Here is a 25,600-nt window from a genome sequence, read left to right as displayed (position 1 = left end):
ATCAATGAACTTTCCTCGACTTGGCCAAGATTGTCTGTGCATTTGCTTGTGTTTCTAGCCGGGTATGTTTGGAACATTATGGATGTCGCTATAAATGTGTGCCATTAAAAAGCTAACAAAAAAAAACACCCAGCTTGGTATAAGTGCTGATATTACAAGCTCCCCAAGCCACTGGAAAAGAACCCCAGCCCAATACATAGGATGCCTTCATTTATTTACCAGACTAGAGGCCTGGTGTACAAATTCATGTACCAGTGGGGTCCCTCGGCCTGGCCTGCGAGATCAGCTCAAAAACAGCCCTCCGACATCCCCCAAAGGGTCCTGGATTGTGAGAGGGTGCAAGCCAGGCCCGGGGACCCCACTGGTGCACAGTCAGGGCTGGGAAGGGACACGGGAGTTTGGCCAGCCAGAGAGGTACTGCAGGAGGGCTCCAGGGCATGTCTGGCCTGTCTTGCTCAGTCCCGATTGGCTGGACACCAGCAGCAAGATGACCTACCAGTCAGAGTGTCTGCCCCCTGGTGGTCAGTGCACGTCATAGTGAGCGGTTGAGCGGCCTTAGCATATCATTAGTATTGGTTGAACGGATGACCAGACACTTATAGTATTAGGTTTTTATTATATAGGATATTTGATGAGTAAGTATGAAGTGCCAGGCTCTGTCTGGGGGAACAGCAGTGGGGCAATGGTCAAGAATTCTCCATAAAGCTTATATTCAAGAAGACTAGAGGTAGGGGGAGACAGAAAATAAACATACCAACAAATATAATAGTACTAGAGGCCTGTTGCATGAAATTTGTGCACTGGCTGGGGGTCCCTCAGCCTGGCCTGCACCCTCTCCAATCCTGGACCCCTCGGGGGATGTCCAACTGCCGGTTTAGGCCCAGTCCCACTACCCTAAACTGGCAGCCGAACATCCCTCTCACAATCTGGGACTGCTGGCTCCTAATTGCTTGCCTGCCTGGCTGCCTATTGGCCCCTAACCACTCTACCTGCCTACCTGATTGCTCCAAACTGCCTCTGCTTGCCGGCCTGATCACCCCCTACCTGGCCCCCTGACAGCCTAGTCACCCCCTGACTGCCCCCATGCCAGCCTGGTTGCCCCCTAACTGCTCTTCTGCCAGCCTGCCTGATCACCCCTAACCACTCTACATGCCTGCCTTATCGCCCCCTAATTGCCCCCCTGCTGGCCTGGTTGCCCCCTAACTGCCCCCTGCTGGCCTGATCACCCCTCTGCCTCGGCCCCCGCCACTGTGGCTTTGTCCGGAAGGAAGACGGACATCTGGAAGATGTCTGGTTGACCTGGTCTAATTAGCATATTACCCTTTTATTAGTATAGATACTATTTCAGATAATGAAAAGTACAATAAAAACAAAAAGTGAAAAAAGAGGAATGAAGGTGCTTTGAGGGGATAAAAATAGAAATTTTAAATAGAGTAGTCAGCAAAGGCCTGTCTGAGTAGGTGGCATTTGAACAAAGGAGGGAAAGGTTTGTACCATGTGAAGGAACATTGGAGCCAGAAGGAAGAGCAGGTACAAGGTTGTGAGGCAGCAACAAGCCTTATGGTGATTCAGAACAGTCAGGAAGCCATTGCATATGGCTGGAGAGGAAGGAGCAGGGGAGTAAGAGCAGAAGATGAAGTAGGAAGGTGAGGGTGGGAACAGAGCCTTATAGTTCATCTACTTGCCTTTTGCTCTGAGTGAGTGGGAGTAACTGTAGGGTCTAAGCAGAGAGTGAAGTGGGTCTGCTGTGCTACAAATATTAGAGGAAGAGGCTACACTAGGCAGTGAACATGCAGCACCTGATCTCTATAACTTGAAATAAATTTGGAAAACTGTAGCCAAAACCTGTTTCTATGTAACTAGAATATATTGTCTAGGTTTTTATTTTTCATAATTGTTTTAATTGAGAAAACTATTCAATACTTCTTAATTTGTAATTATCAAAAGAAATATATATATATATACACACATACACACACACACACAGGCATACTATTGTCCTATATTTGTTTCTATCACTTAATATCTTCAATTGCTTATTTATTGTTTATTATTTCATTTTGGGTAAACTATCTAGAGATGATCCATCTGTGATCAATATTTCTGATGAAATGTCAAAGACTGCCTTGTGGAGAAACCTTCTGATTACTGCCGATAACTCAAAAGAAAAGGAGTCAAGCTTTCCTTCTAAAAGGTTTGAATTCTAATATAATATGAATTTCTACTGATCCCAGCTATTGACATGAATCCAATAGCAAAAGTATAATAGTTTTTCATCAAATTTAGATATAAAGTATTTCAGAAAATTATTTTGAAAAGTGGGTAGAAATTGTAACTATCATATTAGTTGGTATTGTTTTTATGTCCCTTTGAAATTAAAAGTTCACTCCAAAACTATGACAGTGGGGAGTAATGGTGCTATAAATGGGTCCCAATGCATGACATCTTTGGACATTGATTTTGGCCTAGTCTTTTGCAGTAAGATTTTATTGTTTTCCCTTATCACCCACTTCCCATGAACCCTGTCGATGTCTGACCACATTTTGCACTCTCCCATGTCCTTTTAAAAACTCATATGAAACATAAAATGGTGATTTCGTATTTAGCATATTTCCAATCTGCTACTCAACCCCTTGAAAATGTTCTCTAACCTCCTTACCCCCAAACTTTCAGCTCCAGAAAGTTCTATTCACTCTTACTTATCCATGAAAGCATTAAAAACAACTCCTGTAGTTGTGGATGATAGTTTTAAATGCATGCTGGGGGAAGAGTGTGTCCTTAAATAACAAGAGTCATCATAGGACTTCCAACTAAATTTTCCAGAATTTATAAATAAGATATTCAAATCATCAGCCTGCTTAGATGCTGATCTAAAGAAAAATCTCTGTTATGCTAATATATCTTCTTATTAAAGAGTGATTGAGGGATTTGGGACCATGTTTAATTATTAAGTTCCTTTATTTTCATGACCTTAAATTAACTATTTCTACTTAATTTTTATATTACGTTTTTGTCATAAGCTCCCCTTCCTAATCACTCTAGAAGCTGATTTCCCAAAGGTAAGACCCTCTCCCTCAAACTTACTCCTTAATTGTATTTCCTTATGTTAAATGGTGTCTTCTAGAAACCTGGTCAGCCTATGTTCTCTGTGTGAGTTTTGGGGAGGCAAAAGGCATGCAGAGTCGTGGGCTTAGATCCAGTATGAGACTGTTTATGGTATTCCTATGACGACTCAGCTCTTTAAAAGGGTTTGAAACTTGAGTAAACTTCTCCCCACATGATTTATACAAATGCTTCATATATAAATCAACAAATATCATAGAACTATATTTAGTAATGATATCAAATTTCTATATTGGAAAAAGAAAATATATCCCTTGCATTAAGAGATTGCAAACTGGGCGCTTCCATTTATGCACCACCATGCTTCCAAACCTGCAAGCTTTATCTGGCTTCATGAGAAATATTTGGAAACATGGGCTAGAAAAAGAGGGTACATTAGACTTAGGGAGTACCTCTTGTTGCTGGTTTTTGTCACCCCAAAATGGCATGCTGCTTCAGTGTTATCTCTGTTCTCAACAGAATAAACAAGAAAAACAATGTGTAAGAGTTCACCCCAGAAAGCTGGGAATTCTCTCTCTCTCTCTCTCTCTCTCTCTCTCTCTCTCTCTCTCTCTCTTTCCCTCCCTCTCTCCCTCCCACCCCACCCCCTCTCCTCAGGCAACTACCCAACGCTTACTCCAAAGGAGGTTAATATAAATTACTTAATAGACTCTCTCAAAGCATCTGGTTGATGCTTTCTGTCTTTTAACTGGACTTTAAAATCTCCATGTATTTCTTTGCTTGGCTCAAGCAGAGGTCATATTTTATTCTAAAACGTGCTTAATCGTCCTTTCCCAAAGATCCCTGCTATGGTCTGATAGAGTCATTCTCACAGTAACAGTTTTGCTAGAAGTCTTGGAAGAAAATCAGAGTTATGAGAGGGGTAATTTCTCAAACCCTTGAAATATGTGCCTGTGGACTCTAATATTAAAAATATGGTATTTCTCTGATTTATAAAAAAATTGAACTCAAAGTTTATGGGTCCAAAATAAATGCCAGATATGGGAATATGTGGAGAATTTGGACACTTGAACTTATAGATGGCTTTTCTTCCTGTAGTATATGAATCCATTAGTGCAAACTCTGTCTCTGTTTTTCTTTGGTTCAAGCAAAAGTGTTTTGTGTGTGTGTGTGTGTGTGTGTGTGTGATTTTAATCCTCACCCAATTTTAGAGAGAGAGGAAGGGAAAGAGAGAGAAACATCGATGTAAGAAGAAACATAGATTAGTTGCCTCCTGTATGTGCCCCTACCACGGATCAAACCTGAAACCTACGTATGTGCCCTGACCGGGAATGGAACCCGCAACTTTTTGGTGTACAGAACGATGCTCCAACCAACTGAGCTACCTGGCCAGGACCAAGCAAAAGTTGTTATGATAGTTTAGGTACTTCTTAAAGTAAGTAGTAAAGTCAAGTAATGTTTTTCACTAGAAAAGCCTAGTTGTTTTAAAAATATGTATGTAGATTATTTCAGACACGAGATTAACTCTAGTGACCAATGTAATGTGTCTTAAGCAGGTCCAATTTTAAATAGACCATAATTTACATTTTGATATATCCACTTGTTCTTTATTCTTTGAATATATATTCCAACTAGCATGAGAATCTATTGTGGAATGAAAGTTTACCCATTTTTCTTGTGTGTGTGTGTTTTTTTAACCTCTAGATGTAATAAAATCTGTATAATTCCATGTGATTAAATCTCTCTCAGTTAGTGGTTAATGTCTTTTATCTTCATAACAATGGAAACTGAGAAAGAGTGTGGCTTCCAGAAATCCTAAAACCTCCAATACTAATAACAGCAATATCCTCCCAAAGCCACTGCTTTCTCTTTGCATCTGTTGGAGCATTAAAGTATGATGACCAGGAACTGTGAAAATTTTGTGCCTACTAGATTATCCATTGGCAAAAAAAGGCCTAAAGACCAGATTACCAGCCCCAGTCAGTTTGGCTCAGTGGATAGAGTGTTGACCTGAGGACTGAAGGGTCCCCGGTTCGATTCTGGTCAAGGGCATATACTTGGGTTGCAGGCTTGATCCCCACGGGGGGCTGTGCAGTGCAGGAGGCAACTGATCAATGATTTTTTCTTATCATTGATGTTTCTATCTCCCCCTCTCCCTTCCTCCATGAAATCAATAAAAATAAATATATATTTTAAAAAGACCAGATTACCAGGCTCTGTATCTCTTGAGACCTAAACTGGCTCCTCCAATCCTCCATCCCTGATTATCCTGGCCTAACAGAGGAGGCTAGATACCCTTTGTTAGTGGAATTTGGAATAGCAGTTATGTTTTCTCCATTATTTCGTTCACTTTTCATTGACAAGAATATTTTATTCAGTGTAACTGAAAGGTCCTCTGGAAGAAGTTCCTAGGAACTAACTGGAATTCTACCACCCCTGTGGGATGTCTAACTTGACCTAGTTCAGTGGTGCTATTCACACATGGGACAGGCTCCCTTCAGCTTATTGAGTGGATTGTGGAAACAGGTTTCATTGCATAGAATAGCTGGGCAGCTGCCATGCTGTATAAACCGACACCCAAGCTGGACGTTCCCTGGGAAGGTACCTGGGAAAAGCAGGTTTGCCCTGGTGGCAGAGGCGAGGCTCTGCGACCCCCCTCCCTGCTCCCCCGTGTGTCATGTCCCCACTCCCACCACCTTCCTCTTTCCTGCTCTGATTTCCTAGGTCCTGTCATGACTGTTGGTAAATGTTGTGTATTTTCTATTTTGGTGTCATTGGAAAATAACAGTTTCAAGCTTGCTTAGCAGCGTGGATGTAGTGGGTCAACTTGTTTTCTCTCTTGAAATTTTACTTTCTTTTATTTTAAATTGTAACTCCTCAAGGGAAGGGACACTGTCTCATCCATTTTCTATCCATTGGTCTTTTCAGAGTACTATACAATATGATCTATATCTATATCTATATATTACATTAAACATGTAATATGTGTTATATATATGGCATGTAATAGACATGCAATATATTTTTATTATAATAGTACATAATAGATATGACATATATGTAATATAGTTAATAAATATATACACTCTATTACAATGAAAGTTTATAATTGATTGGCAATGAGAAAATCAGTGTAACAAGGAACAGAGTAATAGCCATACAGTAAGACAGTTTAATTTTCTATTTTTTATAGATATTTTGAGGTGGTTATAAAACTTCTGCTTCATAGTGTGCTGAAATCTAATACAAAAACCACTGATTCAGAGTTTAAAAATCCTGAATCATAATTGGTTGTTTTGTAACCGAACAACCAGAATCATCAAAGTAGCACATCAGGAGGAAGCGTGTCTGGAACCAAGTTGACATCCTGAGTCTCTTTTTTCCACTCTTGATGACTAATAGTGCACGAGGCTTTTGCTCATTTATCAAAAGCACATGGAGCAGGGCCCTGTGCACTTAGAAACTGTGCACAGATGGAGGCCAGTGTGTCTCTGTCCCCGAAATCTCCTGCAGATAGGATCTGTCCTTCCATCTTTCAAAAGACAGGCGTTCACTGGCGTCGGGAATACCAGCCTCAGAATCCTGGCATTCAAGCTACAGGAGAACTTTGTCATCCAGGTCAAACCAATTTACAGATGAGGAAACAGGTTCCAGAGAAGTTAAATCACTAGCCAAGGTCATACAGCTCATTCTCAGCTCCCAGGAACGGAATGTAATTTTCTGTTCCAAGCCCAGGGCTTCCTTCCCTGCCCCAGCTGCCCCTTCTCATTGGCTTTGTTTGGCCAAAGAGACTGGGAGTCAGGTAGAGCCCCAGGAAAAGTTTATTTGGAAAGTAGGGTAGCAGACACTTGTCATATGAAAGGAACTTAAAGTGGAAGAAAGTGAGTCATTTAGATAGAGGAGTTAAAAATACAGAGTTAAGGCTCTCAACACATCATGCGCACACTGTCATCTCTTCTCATGGAAGGAGAAAAGAAAAGTGAGAAGAGTTGCTTTGCTCTGACCTGCAAGTAGCGTGCGCTGAGAAGTGTGGCAGGCATAAACCCGGGTGCCATAGACACTCGCTCACACCAGCTCTCAGCACTGGCAGCGTGCCACCGATGGCAGAAGCTCCGGCACTTCTTACCTGATGGTGCCGGGTGGTGGTGACAACTGAGAAAGGCTGTTTCTAGCTTGAAATGGAGGAAAAACAATTTAAAAAACACACTCTTAGAATATATCTAAGTTATTGACCATTGTAAAAGCTGCACAGGAGACCCCATAGAATAAAGGGTTTTAGCTGTCACTGTAATCCTTGGAAAAGAGTTATTAAAACCAAGGATTTCCCCACCAGCAACTATTTTATAAATTCATATTAAGGCCTAACATGAACAGTAATAATGTCTGGGTTTTTCCAGCTCAGGCCTCAGAGGCCGGCCAGCTGCGGGCTGCCCTCCGTGTCAGCAGCAGGGAGGGTCACAGAGCGGCTCAGACACGGAGGGAAGTAGTGGGGAGGAGCACCTGCCCTTCGGGAAGCATATCCTCTCAGTGTGAGCTTCGCGCATGTGAGCACATTGTTGGAAGTTTCCATAAAAACTGTCAGTGTGAGAGTAGGAAAAATGTACATCAGAAAAATATTGAGGAAAAAGAAGACAAAATGGGAGCGTCACATTACCAGCTTGCCCATTAATGAAATTAACTACGGAATAGCTAAAATAGAAGCCACTTGGGAATGAGTTTATTCTGGATTGAGTGAGGTGGAACATTGTTCCCGGGATGGACAGGGTCTGTCTGTAAAGAGACGGCACGGATGTCCGGAGGGCAGTGTGCGGGGTGGCCACCTCCTTCCAGACCTACTGACCAGGACAGGGTTCTCGCTGAGATTCAGGATCCAGTCCATGCACAGAGGACGGGCCACTTGCAGCAGAGCCCAGAAATACCTTCTGGGACATCTCGTTTGTGTCATTTACAGTGTCAGTGCTATCTTAAGATGGGCATAACTGGCATTTTCAGTCATCATCAGTGATTCCCAAACGAAAACCACAGTATTAATCCTGCATGCTTTTGAAACTGTTTTTAAAATGTCTGGTCTTTGCTGTCTGTGTTTTGAATTTCCCCCTTTTTTGCAGTTCTTGGTTTCTATCTCACTGAGTACGGAGGATTTTAATTGTTGCTATCTATCTGTGTGTGCTCCCAGCATGAAAGCGCAATGCCTAAGGGCCCTTGTGGCGCTTCGGGGCGGATGGGTTTTGTGTCTGAGCAAGCAGATCTCACAGTAGCCATGCTGAATTGCAGTAATAAATTTCTCCTTTTCCCCCCTGTAGCAGTGAAAGCCGAAAAGAGAAGAAAGCTGACTCACAGAAAGGTGTTGACAGGGAGACTTGTCTATGACTTGATCTTCAATTTATTTTTTACAAATCTATGAGAAGAGTGCCACAATTATTAATAAAACTGCTTTGATCATGTATTGTAAATTCTGTCTCTCATCCCAAATCCACCTTCATACTGTAAGTAGTGCAATACTTGTTTCTTTTTGTGTTTAAACTTCTGAGCAGTGAGACACACTTGTGAGCATATATAATAGCTACTGAAGAACCTCTGCATTCCTTGCTGTGTGTTAGGCATTTGTAAACACTGGATTCTCATTGCCAGTTTTATGAGAGCAATTGCTTTCTTAAAGAGATAAGTCATATTTACCTAGTTTGTATTTTCCTACTGTAGTGACCTGAGGATACCTGGTAATTTCATTGAGAAGAATTTTGAAAGGTAGTCTTACTTCTTATTTTGTATTAGTGACTTATTTCACAATAACCAGATTAAAAATTTAGTTGGAAAGCATTTTTTAACAATTGAATTTATGCACTTCCTTGATTTAATATGATACATTTAATAGTTAAGAATTTATATGTAACTAAAACTTAAATTTGAAAAAAATATGTATAAACCTATTCACAACTTGTTTAAAAGAATCAGACACTAATGCAAAGAGTCAAGTAGTATTTGCTTAAAATTCAAGTTGTGATTACATGATCAAATACTAGGCCTGTACGAAATGCTTTAGAAAAACTTTGTAAGTTTTGTGAGATTTTCAAAAGAACCTTTATGGGAAATATGCTGTTAAATTTCTCTCCCGTTGACAATGAATATTTTCCAAATAAATCTATTATATACAAACTCGTGGAATACCAATGGTGAGTCATTGTACATGAAATTCCACTTCTGTACAGTTCTGTGCTGCTAAAGGTCATGTACTGCTTAAAGCTGCTTCTGAATCATGTTCTAATGTTAGACTGACAGGTCTCTGTTTTTCTACAAAGCTCTTTTCCACTTTTTAATTAAATGCATGTTGTAGAAAAATAATCTTTTAAATGAAATTTTCAGATTCTGTTTGAAAAGCTTCTGTAGATATTTCAGTTCATATGAAATCATCTTTACTAAGCTTATATAAAAGGAAGAAAAGTTGAGAATTTTTGAGCATTACTAAGAATACAGTATTTTTTTTGTTTTAGATGAATTGTGAAGTTAACAAAAACCAAATCATGTAGTTCTCTTGTTTCCCAAGAATGATCAGTGATCTTCAGTGTCCAATTTGATAATCATTCAGAGCCCTGTTGCTTTTCCAAACTATTCATTGCATATTCTGTGTGTAAGTGCACATGAAAAGTGAGGGGGAAAAGCTCTTGTGATTAAGCTTATAAAGGGTAAAAAAATCACCAATAACAAAGCCTTCATTAGGTTCAACATTTTGATGCCTTCTGAAAAATTCCCCTCAGAATCTTTTAAGGAGCCATTTCTTTTATAGAACATAAGCCTAAAAAATATAAGAGGAATATGCAGTGAACAAAGTCTGTGTTTATAAATGCCAAGGAAAAAATACAGAAACTTTCCATTCTCAATGTGTTGCCTTTGTATATTTTGTAATACAGATACTACATTATAAACATTCCCATTGCTTTATGATTTAGACTAGCAGTCAGTCCCATAAGCAGCCTACTAGTGTTTTCACATATGAATAACTGTTCTGTTAAAAATGATCGTAGTGAATTAAAACCTTCACATGGTCACCTATTTGAATAAGCAGTCATATCCAATGAAATTCTGTATTTCTGAGTATTTTTATAGTCATTTTGTTCTTGTGTGAATTTTAATGATATCCTTATGTTAATCCTACTATTTTGAAATCATATAAAATATAAGAAAAATGTAGTGTTATATATTTCTTCCTAATTTCAGATTCCTGGTCAAAATTAGTGAATATCTTGAATGTAATTTATTGCAAAGTTTAAGTAAAGTGTAAATGTGACTAGGATATTGTGTTTTTCACAACTAAGAAATGTTATGTGGAAATAAATATTTATCCTAACTAATTTTCTTGCACATTTTAAATTGTGATTCAAGTGTCTTGTCTTTTTTCCCTTTAGTGTTAATCAGTAAATCAATGTTTGATCAGAATATTTAAATTTAGAAACATTCATGTAAAGAAAACTTGGTGAAGTAGACATTTCAAGAGTATTAATACAATTTGAACTTTATGAACAGAATATTTTGAGAGGTATATTAGAATGTATGTCTTCATTTTTCCAGAGAGCAGGAACATGGGTACATAGCATTGCTCATACCCAAAATGTTTCAAGGTCATTAGCAGGATTTCTTATTATTGGAACACCTTAGACTTCTGTTTTCACTCTCAGTGGCAAAAGGATTTCTTCCCTGTTTGTTACAATAGGTCAGGTGGGACCTTATTCATTTGTAGCCATAATTGCATTCAGAATTCTAATGTATGGATTAATACTTTTCTCATGACCCTTGAGTTTACTTTGTAATTGTTACCATTTAACAGCTTTTGATATTGGGAAGTTTTGTTTCCTAAATATAATCTAAATAAATCCTTAATGTAGTTTAAATACTTAGACTGATATAAACTTTCCACTGACAAGCCAGAGCAACCTGTATTTCAACATGATCTCTAAGATCTTATAGAATTTTTCTTGGCTCTTAAAAGAGTGCCGCTTATTTTTTTTTTCTTACCTGCATTGACCTGTTTCTTTAGACATATAGCTATAACATAATGTGATGTACAGTAAGTTGGTAGTATGATTAAAGCAGTGAATAATTCAAGGGTGGAACTACTTGGAGTAGGGCAGAGTTTAAAGAAAATATTAGATAAGAGGTAGCATATGAATTAGGATGGATATGGGAAAGGAAACCTACTCCAAGAACTGCAAAGATTCTCAAATACATGTCCATATTGAAATAAAAAAATAATTAAAGTATGTGTGCTAACTAGCCAACAAGCAGCCCGATATGGTGGAGTGTTAGGAGGGAATTGGAGACCGTGAGAAAAGGTAGAAACACAAGTTGAAAACATTTATAAGTGGTGTTAACTTCTGTATTAGAATATTTGAGTTTTGACTAATGGAGATACATGAATTTTTGGAAGATTTGTTTGGCCACAGAGTAGAGAGCATTGTGGGAGAAAAGTGGAATCACTTCCTTAGGGATGCTGCTCCCAGGATGGTTCTCCAAGGCTCAAACCAAACTCTGTGAGTGGTCTATAAACTTCTATTAAGACTGCATCCAAATAGACTGAAGTGTACTCCCTGGGTACTTAGTAAGTCACTCCAGATATAATAGCTATATTATAAATCCTTTTATGTAGAGCATTCCTTTAGATAATGTGTTTGAGTTCTACTTGGAAATAAATGTTTTGAAAAGCATGATATCGCCCTGGCTGGTTTGTCTCAGTGGATAGCGCGTTGGCCTACGGACTGAAGAGTCCTGGGTTCGATTCTAGTCAAGGGCACATGTCCAGGTTGTGGGCTCGATCCCCAGTGTGTGGGGGGTGTGCAGGAGGCAGCCAATCAGTGATTCTCTCTCTCATCATTGATACTTCTCTCTCTCTCTCTCTCTCTCTCTCTCTCTCTCTCTCTCTCTTTCTCTCTGAAATCAATAAAAAATATATTTTTAAAAAAGAAAAGAAAAGCATGATATCACAGTAATCCTGAGACTGTTGAAGAAATCTCAGTGTAGTACAAAATTCAGCCAGTGGCTGGTTCATCTGGGCCTAGAGGCCACCTGCTCCCACCCATCCTTTAATTCTCTTCATTACATCCATTTTTACCATGGATTCAGCTTTGTATCTACATAGTCTTGCCATCAGATGTGGGTGTAGTCATAGATGTCTGCCATGCAACTTACTTCTGCCATTTGTTTATAAGCTCCCTGAAGGCAGGAATAGTATTTATCTCTCCTTTGTAACGCTCCAGAGCAGGCGTCCTCAAACTACGGCCCGCGGGCCACATGCGGCCCACCGAAAACATTTATCCGGCCCGCCGGGTGTTTTTGCCGCCGCTGCCTGTCCTGCTTAGCAGCCAACTTGTCCCAGGCCCGCAGTGCACATGTGTGGAATGTCTGAGGGACAGTGAACTGACCCCCTGTTTAAAAAGTTTGAGGACCTCTGCTCCAGAGCCTAGTTCTGTGTTCTGCTCTTTATCCATCCAGCAAAGGCCGTGGACAGAATTATAAGTAAAATGTATCAGAAGATGCTATTGCTCAATTTACTAAGAATGATTAAAGATCCAAAAAAAACTCTCACTCACATATTAATTTTGGAACAAAAATAAATGCTTATTTTTAAAAAATATTTTTATTGAGTTTATTTATTTCAGACAGGAAGGGAGAGGGAGAGAGAGATAGAAACATCAATGATGAGAGAGAATCGTTGATAGGCTACCTCCTGCACGCCCCACACTGGGAATGGAGCCCGCAACCCGGGCATATGCCCTGACTGGGAATTGTACCCGTGACCTCCAGGTTCATAGGTCGACACTCAACCACTGAGCCACGCCTGTTGGGCAAGAAATGCTTATTTTTGAAGTGTATCTAGCACCTGTGGACACACAAGGCTCAAGTGAAAATCTGAACAATCTATGGTGTCATCAAACTAGAAGAAGCTAAATAGTTGTGACTAGGAGGTAGAAAAAAGGGAAAGCAAGGTGCCAGGCATAGATATAATGCCAGATATATAAGTAATCAGCAGGTATTTTTGCACTTCTTTCATATTCAGAAACTGAGGTTCAAAGAGGCTAAGCAATGGTCTTTAAAATGTGTTTCTCACTGTGAGGTGGTTCTGAGATTCTAATCTAACCCATGTCTATGTAACCTCAGCTGCAGTACCCTGAATCTCCAGCAGAAGGTGAGCTTTGGGTGCCTTCCTCATTTAACAGGGCACTCACTCAAGCTCATGCAACCAGACTCAGGTTAAGATGTGTAATGTTTCTTCTCAGTTATATTATATTTTCTTTGTCACTCATATTTCTGTGATTAACATTGGGAACCAAACCTCAGTGAACTACTTTTTTTTTCATGCTCACGAGTCACAAATATCATGACTTTGGACAGGAAAAACTTAATGGAATAATTTGGGTTTTTGCAGTTTGATGGGTCACACTTCTCTCTATACAGTACATGCATTTTAAATATCAGCCAAATTTGTGGTGACTTTTCAGTTGAAAGATTAAAGATTATGTAGATTAAGAACTTTAATTGAGTTTGTTTAAAGTCTGTAATACCAGAAAAGATACCATTCGCAATTTAACTGTAAGAAAATTATCTATTAAATTTAGATATCAATATTATCACAGGAAGATGACATGCAGAAAGATGATAAATTTCTACTGAGCATGACATTGGTCTTACTAATGCCATGCTCTGAGCTCTTATTGGTGGTGACCTTATGCTTTATTACCATGTTCATCTCTCATTCTCAACCTTTTGTATCTGTCAGAAATCCTGAATAGCCACTCCAGGTCATTCAGGATATATGTAAGAAGGTTCTCAGACACTGCTAAAAGAACTGTCACAAAGTTCTCAGAACAAACTCCTCTTACTTTAAACTCTGAAAAGAGGTATTCTTGTGTTTTGCTATGTTTTTCATTTAGACTAGAGGTCCGGTGCATGAATTCGTGCCCAGGTGGGGTCCAGCTGGCCCATCCCAATTGGGACAATTGGTCTGGGCCAGCTGGCCCAACAGCCCTCGGCCCACCCCCTGGTCGAACTCCCAGTCGAACTCCCGGTTGAGGGGACAATTTGCATATTAGCCTTTTATTTATTAAATCTCAAATATTGTACAAATTTGGTAGTTTTAAAATTGAAATTCTCAAATCAAGTTATAGCAAAAGCAACAAGGCCAAGTGGTGGAACTGGCAGCCTCAGTGACTACCTCTGAATAAGAAAGGAAACACCTAGAATGACATACAGCCTGATATGTGAATTGATCTTTATGGTGGTGACCTTGAGTATTGAGGAGACTATGAATTATATTTTATGCCTGCTGTTTTATAAAGCATGGAGGTATGTAATCATTTTTAGGAAGGTTTCCAACAAAAAAAATGTTCCAAAAGTTATTTTTAAAGTGACTTTCTAAAAATCTTGGTCAAAAGTTAAAAAACAAACTCTGTATCAAATGGAAGAGATATGAAGATTTCTCCCTTTCTTTGGTGTACGTGCTCCTGGGTGCTGGTGACTCTAACACAGTGATGGTGAACCTATGACACGCATGTCAGAGGTGACACGCGAACTCATTTTTTGGTTGATTTTTCTTTGTTAAATGGCATTTAAATATATAAAATAAATATCAAAAAATGTAAGTCTTTGTTTTACTATGGTTGCAAATATCAAAAATTTCTATATGTGACACGGCACCAGAGTTAAGTTAGGGTTTTTCAAAATGCTGACACGCCGAGCTCAAAAGGTTCGCCATCACTGCTCTAACAGGTTGTTTGTGAGAGGAATCTCAGCATCCACGCCCCTGCTGAGGCTGCGGCTGACAATGGCAGGTGAGTCTGAATCTCTTAAGGTTTCATTAGTTCCTGGGTGTTTCAGACTTGCCCTCAGACTAAGTTTATCTCTAACTTATTTGTCAATGTCTTTAACTTCCTTTTCCAAAATGCTAAAACTCTTATTTGAGAGTAAAACTTCTTTTGGGGGGTGGGGGGACGTCAAATGAAATCTGACTTTAACTTCAGTCACATTATTGCCATTTGCAACTTTAATTATGCAAAAAATATGCTGAGATTGTTTATTACCTCTGGGTTCCAGAAGAAACAGTTTTGATATTGTACAATACTTGTACAATATCAAGTCAGTCATTGTACAATATCTGATATTACACAATGGTCTTACTATTATTTATCTGATATTGTACAACATCTGCTATTGTACAATGGTCTTATTAATATCTGATATTGTGCCATGTATGGTTTCAACTAAGATAAAAGGAGGATTTCCATTTCATTTGCTTTTATGACTATTAATTCAGTCCAGGATGTGAACATATGCTCTATGACTACTGTTTTGGATATAGAGCTCTGCAAAGATCAGTCCAGCTACTCACTATGATTAACTCTATCAAGAAATAAAATTATAACAAGAACCCTACAGGCTTGGATGTCAGTTTATAATTCCAATGGATGAGTGAGATTTGAGACTTAAAGTGAAGCTACTCAATGGCATGCTCTGAAAATACAGTTAAAGCTGAATTTCACAATCCTCTGTCCATTCCCATGCATGACTCACCAGTTTAATATTAACAGATTTTTTCCATTTCTTCCATTTTAAGATATTTATGCTATAGCTCACTGTCTGAAATAACTTTTTCCAACAAATGGTCTGAAGCTAAGTTTAAGTTTCTAAAATCAAATTTTAAAAAAATGAGGCCATTTTGCAAGTAACTGAGCAAAAAGTCATGTTTCCTTAGTTATCTAGTCATTACTTTGCGAGGCTAAAGTCAGCATCTGAAATCTATGCTTTCATTAATTTACTGGTAGTTTTAAGATCCAAAAACAGTCAAAACCTTAAGTGATTAACTTGGCTCTTTTTTATGCTACTGAGCCATCAGAGCTACCAAGATGATATTGTTAATATTACTTGTTCTTATAATATGAGCCTCATCATAGTTACCTGGGATTAAATTATAAATTACATAAGTAACCAAAATTTTTCAGTTGATGTTTTCAAAAGTTATATCTATATCTATATCTAATCTATCTATCTATCTATATATATATATATATATATATAAAGTTATATATGTGTATATATATATCAGTTGTTTATATATATAAACTGATATATGTATTTCATGAAAATCTTATGAACTGCCTAATTTAACATTTCTATGTATCAATTTTTTAAAAATATTTTTTTATTGATTTCAGAGAGGGAGAGAGCTAGAAATATCAATGTTGAGAGAGAATCGTTGATTGGCTGCTTCCTGCATGATTCCTACTGGGAATTAAACCATGACCTCCTGGTTCATAGGTCGATGCTCAACCACTGAGCCACGCAGGCCAGGCAAATGTATCTATTTTTTAACAAGAACTGAACTCCGCATGTTTACAAGGCTGTCTGGGATAAGAAGCAAAATAAACAAGAGGCTTTCTGGATAAATGTGTCCATATGCCAAAGTGATTTATGTCTGATTCAAGACACAAAACTCATTACCTCTAAAAAAAAAAAAAATGAAGACGCATTTATTAAATGACCAGGAGAAATTCTACAGTATGTAGAACAGGAATAATAATACATAATTTTATAGTTTATTTTTAAAAAACAAATCCAAGGAAGTAAAAATATTCTTTTAATTAAATGCTCAAAGAAATAAGAAAAATTGGTGCAAGGACTCCTTCAAGTTAGGATTTATGATACAAATATTTTCATCTTTTAATAGGGCAAGCTGGTGTTCACATCTCAGTTCCAAGCTGCCTCTTTCAGGAGGAAATATCAATATTTTTTAAAGCACATTTACAATGCTTTGCCATCACCCCTGCTGTGTTTTTGTAGCACCTATAGCCATAACTGGCACCTGGGGGCCTTGCATTGTTGGCAGTTTCCCTCTCATTTCTTTGGAGTCTGTTCACCTGCTGTGGTTTTACTTAGAAGTCAGTGCTCTGCATAGATGATTTCCTGAGGCAGTTTAAACAGTCTTTCTCAGAAAATTGTGCCCTTCTGCCTGTGAACAGCTCTTCTCTGAGAGGCACTGACAGTAGCCTGGTCGGGTCAGGGTGCTTGGACTTGGGTTCCCAGCCATGCCGGGCTAGCTTCTCTCCCTGTCCTCTCTTCCCCCTTTTTCTGTGACATCACTGCCCACATCTTGCCGTCCCTTTAAAGAAGAGAACAAGATTTGGACTAGTCCAGTTAGAAAAAAATAAAATGCTTCCCAGGAAACCTATGCAAAGCTCCCATAAAAGCAATTCATAGTTGTTTCAGCAACTGATGTGAAAATGATTTTAAATAGTAAACAAAACCAGACTGAATATTTCAAATTTCTGTAAGGCAATAATCTGTTGCAAGGACATAAGTCTCCACTGAGGGTTCTATCTATGAAATTTGGGAACAAAGTTAACCTTAAATTTTCTTGATTTGAGAATCTTTTTTAAAGATCATCTTGACAGTGCAGTTTTAAGAAAATAAAAACAAAATGGCTTTAATAAGCTTTAAATGGCATGCTGTTTTGAGGTGCTAAGGTAAAGAGAAGCATTGCTTTATGAAGTGGGTCATGTGGGTATATATATGTTGGTGTGCTGTGCTGGTAGCGATTCCATGGTCTTCGTCAGTATACCACTAGAGAGAGAAAGAGAAAGGTCAGAATTAGAAAGTCAGTTATCTTTTCTCCCGCAATCAATTCAAATGAGCTGTCATGAGCATACACAGAATAAAACGGGATGTTTTAATTCCCAAATCGGTGTGTGAACTGAAACGTCATCACGAGGGTGCCTAATTCACTTCCCCCTTCCCCAGGCTTTCCCAGGGCAAACTGTTCTGTCCCACAGAAGGTGCGGAAAGAACTCACTGTGCATTGGGCTTTAAGGATGTGTATATTCTAATAAAAATACCCGAATCCATTTCTAATTTGAGTCAAAGGACACTTAGAACCATATCAAGCACAGGATGGAATGTTTATCCCATTATGCTCACTAGTTTTAATTAAGTGTTAGCAAGTGTCAAATTTCTCCTACACTGCAGTAAGATAAACTGTATTAAAAATAAATGAGTTTTTTTTAAAGGTAATTTTCCCTAATATAGGTCAGGAAGAAACTAGAAAAATCTACTTTGGTATTCCATAAGTGAAGTCAAAAGTCAAATGTGTTATCTGGAAACACTTCGATTTTGCACTAGGGATTTTATCTATATGTCTGACATTTATGTAGAATGAGTTGACCTGAAGCAAAAATTTATCAACTCATGCTGCATTAAGCAACTGAGACATCATTGCCAGGCAAACATATATTATGGAGACATAAATTAACTTTTAAAAATTGCTTAATTAAAGTATGTCTTTTCTTTGAATATGAAAAAATAAACCCCAACCTCTTATAAGAATCTGACCCAAAAGATATTTACCACATGTTTTGAGTATAAATGACTATCCTATACAATGGGCACCATTTGAACTGAGCATACAGCAAAGAGTGTGTGTTACAAGAAAGTGAGGAAAAGCAGGCTTTTCCAGCTAATACAGACAACACACATATGAATGTATATTTCCATAGATACTAGAGGCCCGATGCATGAAATTCGTGCAAGGGGCTCAGCCCTCACAGCCACGACTTTGTCCGGAAGTTCGTTTGGAAGGTCATTTGGCTGTCTGGTCTAATTAGCATATTATGCTTTTATTATTATAGATTTTTTCTTAATCAGAAAAGGTCAGATACAGAAAATGAATTTCACTTAATACCTAGAAACCTCCTACTATATAGGCAACAACTGCTCTAGCCATTTCTGACTTTATAAAACAATCCTAATTGTTTATTGCCTGTGGTTGTTCAACAAAAGACAACATGCCAATTGCAAAACCTGAAGTGTGTGGATTACTAATATTCCACTGTTAGAGAAGCTAGTAATACACAAGGCAGAGATGGAGTTTCCTATTTGAATTGAGCTATTATCATGCTGGTTTCACTTCAGAATTACTCTGCCACACATTTCCTGAGTAAGTGATTATTTCTGAATCAAAATAGGGAGAGACAGAACAATCACACCAATAGGAGAGCAGTGTCTGACAAGCACAGGGAATGTTGTGCTTCTCAACTCCCAACTCCCTAATATCATTGAACATGACTCTGTCTGCGGTTCAAGGATATCACTTCTCCCACTTCTCATTGGAACCACAACCCTTCTAATTCCGTTCCTGTCTCCTGAGACCTCTGTGAGGCGCAGAATCCCAAAGTGGAGAAACCAGACCCCATCAGCAAGCTCCCTCCCCTTGCACAAAGTTTTGCTATACCATCGCCTGGAAGTCCACGCCAGCATCCACTAAGGCTCTGGTGATCTGAGCTGATTGCTGAAAATGAACGTTATCTGCGGGCAGAGAAAGGAAACAGAGTCACTCACAGCAGCTCCAGTTTTCTGATCTGGGAGGGTGGGAAAGGCATAAGAAGAAAGGGACTGTTTGAAGTTCCAGGACTCAGCATCCCATTTAGCCCAAGACAAGTGAGTTGTGGAAAGCAACACTGTTTTATTGAAGTAGATGTAACAGTCTTGCCCCTCATGCTTTTGTTTTGTCAGTAGTGAAATTGCAAACCTGTCTGTGATACTAAAAAGTCTAATTAACTGAAACTCACCATCTGCTGTTCCATGAATAAGGAGGTACTCGACGAGTTTAAAATTTTCAGCTCTGCTCATGACTGTTGAATTCTGGAATTGGGGGAAAAAAGAATGTCATTATTCAAAAAAAGATCTGCCATAAACTGATTTTTCAGTTCAGTTTACAAAATAAAATGTTTTCAGCTGGGGCCCCCTTTGATACAAAATATAGCAAACCGATATTCAAGCAAATGCTGTCTCCATGCATGGCAGAATGCATAGCATGCCCTGAGCCTGGGAGACAGGACTGGAGAGGGAGATGCCCCATCTTCCTTGCCCGTGTAGGAAGAGGGTACCTGCCACTCAGGCTGCATGCAAAACCCCTTGAGCTCCAGACCCCATATTGGCTGTGTCCTATGCATTAGCACAGGGCAGAGTCTCATATTAGCAATGTATGTTCCATGGGCTTATGCTGTAGTTCAGCCAAAAAGTGTATTGCTATGGCAACCATGTGTCACATGGTGCCATACATGCTACGTTTCAAAGAGCCTGTACATAGCATTTGCAACTAAACATACTCTGCAATATGTCACATGAACTTTGGTCCACATTGCTAGGCTCTGAATGAGAAGCAAGTATACCTCTTTTGGAGCAGATGTTTAAAACCTAGGCAAATGTAACATATGGGAGGGAAAACGGGTGAAAAAGATCAAGCACGGCCTTAGGGAATCAGTAGGTTGTTATCTGGTTCATTCTGTATTGGGGAAAAGGCCGCTATTGGATCAAGTTGTTCCAAAATCAACCAGGGAAGTAGGACCCAAAATTGGGAGGTCAGTTTTTTGAAGACTGGTTTATGGCCTCAAGTAGGACTTTCAGAATGAGGGTGGAGTCTTGGATGAAAAAGCCTTTGAAAGCACAGAACTGGTTGTTCTGATCTTAATTCCTGGATGTTTACAAAGTTGGGAGGAAGGAAAAAATGGCACACAGACATTTTAGTGCTTTTGGGAGGGGATGAGCTGGAGGCGGCTGCTTCTGTTGTCTTGTTATGGGTTGGGAGGGTCTAAACCAGCCAGCTAGTCCTCAGCATCCTGGTGAATCCAACTCAACTTTGTAAGGGCCAAGGTTTGTATTTTACAGATATCTTTGTAGCTAACATCAGCAGCAGCCTAACATTTTTTTTATGGGAACCCCGATTGTCTGGCTGGAAGCTGGATGGGGCTAAGGTCAGAGCGCTTGTGTCTAGTTCGGGTTCAATGTCAGTGAGCTGTGCACTGGAGACAGGCTGGGCTCTGAGCCTGGTTTTCCATAAAATGGGAATGAGAACAACTCCTCCTCCTCCCTTACAGAAATAGGGACCTAGAGACATGGCTTTCTCCACCCCGCACCCCCTTTTTAGGTTAAATTGCTGATGCTGATGTGAGAGTGCTGTAACACAGGGAAGACATTCTGTCCACAACTTTCAGGACAGAGTTAACCAACATGTTTCAGTGGACTGAGGCTCCCAAAGGCATGTTGCCCAAAAAGGCTGAGAGCAGATGCCCGCCCACTCTGGTGCAGGCTGGTTCCCACTTGTCCTGACCGTAGTACATTTCGGACCCATGTTGAAAGGTTTCCCGTGAGCTTTAGGAATAAACACCTAGGACTCATTAAAGATCACACTTTCATGTTACTTCATTTTTAAAGAAGTGTTTTATCTGGTGAGATGTCCCAGATAAATTTATCCATGTATACGAATCCATCGATCCCAACATTACTCCATTTATTCTTCCATCTGTTCATTCATTTTTTTTCATCCAATCAATCAATACTTATTTGTGATATATCCCACTAAACAATAAGATATGTAAGAAAAAGGATCTGTCTATATTGTTCATCACCATATTCTTAGCATCTAGTACAGCGCTAAGTAGTAATCAAATGAATAGCTGAGGGACATTTAAGCACCTATATTATACTATTCCCTATAAGTAGTCCTACTTTTGCAGAGGTAAGTGGGAGCCGCTGGGGTAGGTGGAATCCTGAGATATGTTTTGCCGACTTTTAACCCGTACCCCATGCCATTAGTAATAGTAGCTAACATTTATTGAGTGTTCACTCTGTCAGTCGCTATGCTAAGCACCATGACAGATTTATAAAAGCACTGCTCTCATTCCCGTGAGATCCTGCTTCCCACGTGGAGACAGCGAGATCCAGAAGTGAGTAATTTCCACCTGGTTCCATCTGTGGGAAGCGACAGGGCTGGACACGAAGTCTGGCGGCAAAACCCTTTCCACCTCCTATGCTCGTGATCTGGTCTGCCAGCAACGGAGCAGCGGGGAATAAGCTGTTAATTAGCCGTCTTGGAGGTTAGCACGCAGATACAACGGGACCCTTTGGCTCCTGGGTCCCCAGGCTTCCTGAGCCTGAACTAATTGGCGGAGATCTTGGTCTGCACAGCCCTGCGAGATTTGTGAGGCACGTTTTCTGACGGTGGGTGCCCGTGCGGCAGAGGAAAAGGGTCAAATTCAATCTTCCTACAGGACAGTGTAGGAGTCTAAGCTGGAGACAGAGAGGCTGGGGCCTGAACCCTGACAGTGAACATGAATAACCTGAGCCCAGGCCCTTTCGAGTCCTTCTGGGCAATCTTTTCTGCTGGCTCGCTCCTCAGCCTGCGCAGACTGCACTGCTGTGTCCTCCCCTTGCTCCTGCCACGTTAAATCTAGCTCTCTGCTCACAGAAGACAGTCAACGTTAGCACCTAGATCTGACCCAAATATGCATCTGTGTCAGCTCACCTCACCTCCCAAAGCCTCACAGTGCTTTCCTGCTTGGCAGCGTGAACAGCAAAAGCTGCTCCTACAACCTCCCTGAGCCATACAACTGAGAAATGCCACCGAAACATAGAGTCATGCTTAGGAGACATATAAATACGCAGGACAGTTAGCAAGGAATGTGATAACTACTGGAGTTTGGACCAAAACAGTTTCTGGCTGCCTTTTTTTCTTTCTTTTTTTTTTCTTAAATGGAGTGAATACAGGCTGAAAGAAGACAATTTTTATAAACAAGTAAAACCCCGAGCCTAAGATAAATGTTGTGATGTACACACTGTAGCTGTGATGAACTAGACATGGTGAGAAATGCAACATACTGAGAAAAAGACGAAAACTGTGATAAAAGTGTCATGATGCAAATTGTTTTACATTAACAATATTACACTACAAAGAAAGAAAGACAAATACTTAATGCAGCAAGGGAAAAAAATCAAACAAAAGCTTCCCCTGCAACTGCAAGATAAGAGTGCCGCTGCCAAAGCACGCTTCCCCTGCGCAGGGGCGAAGCCTCCTCTCCCTGCGAGGGAGACAGGCCGCCAGCGGCACACTTCCACTCCAGGCTCTCGGGCTGCTGAGAACATGTTTTCTCCCCCAAAAACATGCAGCCCGTGTCCCCTAGCCTCACTCCCTACCAGGCTGCGCACTCTGGTTTCTCCTCAAGAAAGACTCACGGTAGAGACCTTTGACTGTGAACGTCAACACCCAAAGCCAGGGAAAGAAATGCGTTCATTGCAGGTCTGATTAGCAATTAGAAACAACTGCATTGTGCTATTTTAATCCACCCCATTTGGATAATCCCCGTTTGCCTGTTGATGGGAACTGAAATAAAAAAATTTAAAAAAAAGGAAATGGATGACTAAGTTAGAAGCCGAACAGTCTATCACCAACTACTAAAAAGGAAGCTAAGAGTGATAAATGGGCAAGGATGCAATGGTGGTGCAGTTGGCACCCTCCTGAGGCTAGAAACTTCCGGAAAGCCCCGCTGCCAGCGACAGTCTGGCAAAGCAAAGTGGGAAGGATTGGTCCAGTGGCAGTGCCGATTCCACAGCATCTCTGCAAGGAGCTTTTCCTTCAAGCCCCAAGGAGAACCATCTGTAGCTGCTCCTTGGATCATGCTGGTTCCTCAGTTACCTTCCAACAAATAAATCTTTGTATTTTTGAAATAAAAAGGAGAACTGATGAGAGTGGGGAAGTACTGTGAGAAACAGAAGGTCTCACAATTTTTAAGCTACCCCCTGTGCCATCCAGGAGCCATAAGGACGACTGGCTTCCTGAGGACAATGGTGGCAGCTGCATGTTTACAAAGCTTACTTCATGGCACAGGCACAGGGATCTCATTGAATCCCTGCAATAGCCCTGGGGTGGATCTGATTATCCCATTATGCAGATGAGAAAGCTGAGGTTCAGAGAGCTGATGTAGCCTCCCAAAGCTCATCCTGCTAGTAAGAACTAGATTTTGAGTACAGGGCTAATTCCAAAGCCCATTCCCTTCCCATCATAGCCAGACAACTTATTCCCTTTCCAGAACCTTGTAGAAAGAGTAAACAGCCACCGGTCTCATGGACAGCCCAGTACTTCAGTGACACACTAGCTTGAGTGTACTGACTTCTTAATGCATTCTCCCCCTTGAAACAAAGCCTTATAAAATAATATTAAATGGTGCTATTTGGGGAAGCACCATCAATGCCACAGAAAACAGAGGCTACTGAAAATATTTAAGAAAAAAATCAATTCAACCCACGATATCAGATGTTTTACTTGTTTACATCTCTCACACAACTGTCCCCACGAGATGCCAAGGAAAGAGCTCCCATCAACCCGACAGGGGGGCTCTACCTCAGGCCTCAGCAAGCAACACTGGCTCCTTTAAAGATCACACAGCAGTCAACATTTTATCAGCACTCAACAAACAAGTTAAGGTTTGGCTTAAATCTGAAGGTCTCTCTCCCTTTGGCATATTCTGGGATATAGAACAAATGTCAATCAGTACAAGATGGCATATTTACAAAATTGCACCCTGTTTGCATAACCTAACGATGCAGCAGTTCTTAAGGATTGGAACATTTCAGATTCGCTAGCAGAAGACTGCCAAATCTATGACTGTTTCACACACTTGCCAAAAGCCTATCAAATTTTGAGCAAAATGCAAAATAAATCTCCTCTACAAGTTAAATCAGTCCCTTCTGTGTGTTCCAGGCTGCCCTCTCTCCTGGCAACCAGTCTCAGGACTTGGGTCTCATTTCCCTTGCCCTTGATCTTATACTCTTCTCTTATGTATTCATAAATCCATTCCCTCCCCAGTCTTCTGTCCTGCCTGCTTGGTCCCCATTTGACCTGCTCTTCCCGCAGTCCTTCTTTGGTGTTATTCCTCGGTTCATGGGACCTGCTTCCCAACCCTGAGAACACCAGCTCTGTCTGCTATTCCTGTGTCTACTGTGCCCCACTGCCTCGTTCCTGTGTGCGGCCTGGGGAGAACACCTATGCTCCTCCTCTCCATCTTCCTCAGTCTTCCTAGATTGGCCCCAGATAACTGCCCTCTCCCTTTTCTTCAGTATCTCTATGTTATATGATATTTTGTGCCTCAGTTTCTGTGTCCGCAAAATCGAGATAAATTTAGAGCACTTATCTCAGAGAATTTGAAGGAAAATTGAACCTAACAGTTCATGTAAAGAGCTTAGAATAATGTTTGGTCATAAACACAAGCACTTAATAAATGAATAAAAAAAGAAACAGATGAAACTGGATCCTCCTGGTTGAGAAGAGGGGTGGGAAGGTGAAACCCTAACTTCTTGGCCACTTCCCTTCCCCTCCCTACCTCCTTGGAAGGTACAGAATTCTTGGGACGCCACAGTCACAATTTGGGAACCACTAGTCTTTTTCATACCTATGAGGCACTTTGTCTTATTTAAGTTCATGCTTCACTGCCTACTCTCTTTTATTTCTCTCCCAAAGTTTTGCGGGCATGTTTTGTTTCACCAAGACACCTGAACAGTTAAAACAGCAGCCACCTTAAATAGGTAAACGAAAGTCTACCACATGTTAGTATTTTTTATGGATTTAACTAAAATACCTATGATTAACCATAGAAGAGACCATTCGACAAGGTGAGTCAGGAACCCACTCCGCAAAGTGTGGTCACAGTTGTTCATTGCTTATTATTGCTGT

At 40.2% G+C, this 25,600-nt stretch overlaps 2 protein-coding genes across 2 annotated transcripts in view; one reads left to right on the top strand and one right to left on the bottom strand.

Moving 5' to 3' along the window:
* The window catches only part of SLC4A10 (solute carrier family 4 member 10), a 168,646-nt gene extending 158,241 nt beyond the window's left edge, over nucleotides 1–10,405 (top strand). Inside the window, exons 25-27 of the mRNA XM_023743605.1 lie at nucleotides 2,078–2,194; nucleotides 3,021–3,059; nucleotides 8,367–10,405. Coding sequence (XP_023599373.1) covers nucleotides 2,078–2,194; nucleotides 3,021–3,033 — 130 coding nt within the window. The 3' untranslated portion in view covers nucleotides 3,034–3,059; nucleotides 8,367–10,405. The remainder of the gene's footprint in view (nucleotides 1–2,077; nucleotides 2,195–3,020; nucleotides 3,060–8,366) is intronic.
* A 6,170-nt stretch (nucleotides 10,406–16,575) lies between these two features.
* Nucleotides 16,576–25,600, bottom strand: part of DPP4 (dipeptidyl peptidase 4) — an 86,735-nt gene continuing 77,710 nt past the window's right edge. The window contains exons 24-26 of the mRNA XM_014445986.2: nucleotides 19,665–19,737; nucleotides 19,328–19,401; nucleotides 16,576–17,664 (exon numbers count right to left, since the gene is read on the bottom strand). Coding sequence (XP_014301472.1) covers nucleotides 17,563–17,664; nucleotides 19,328–19,401; nucleotides 19,665–19,737 — 249 coding nt within the window. The 3' untranslated portion in view covers nucleotides 16,576–17,562. The remainder of the gene's footprint in view (nucleotides 17,665–19,327; nucleotides 19,402–19,664; nucleotides 19,738–25,600) is intronic.

Source organism: Myotis lucifugus, unplaced genomic scaffold, assembly GCF_000147115.1.
Source record: "Myotis lucifugus unplaced genomic scaffold, Myoluc2.0 scaffold_5, whole genome shotgun sequence".
Lineage (NCBI taxonomy): Eukaryota > Metazoa > Chordata > Mammalia > Chiroptera > Vespertilionidae > Myotis > Myotis lucifugus.
This window is presented reverse-complemented; position numbering and strand designations above follow the sequence as displayed.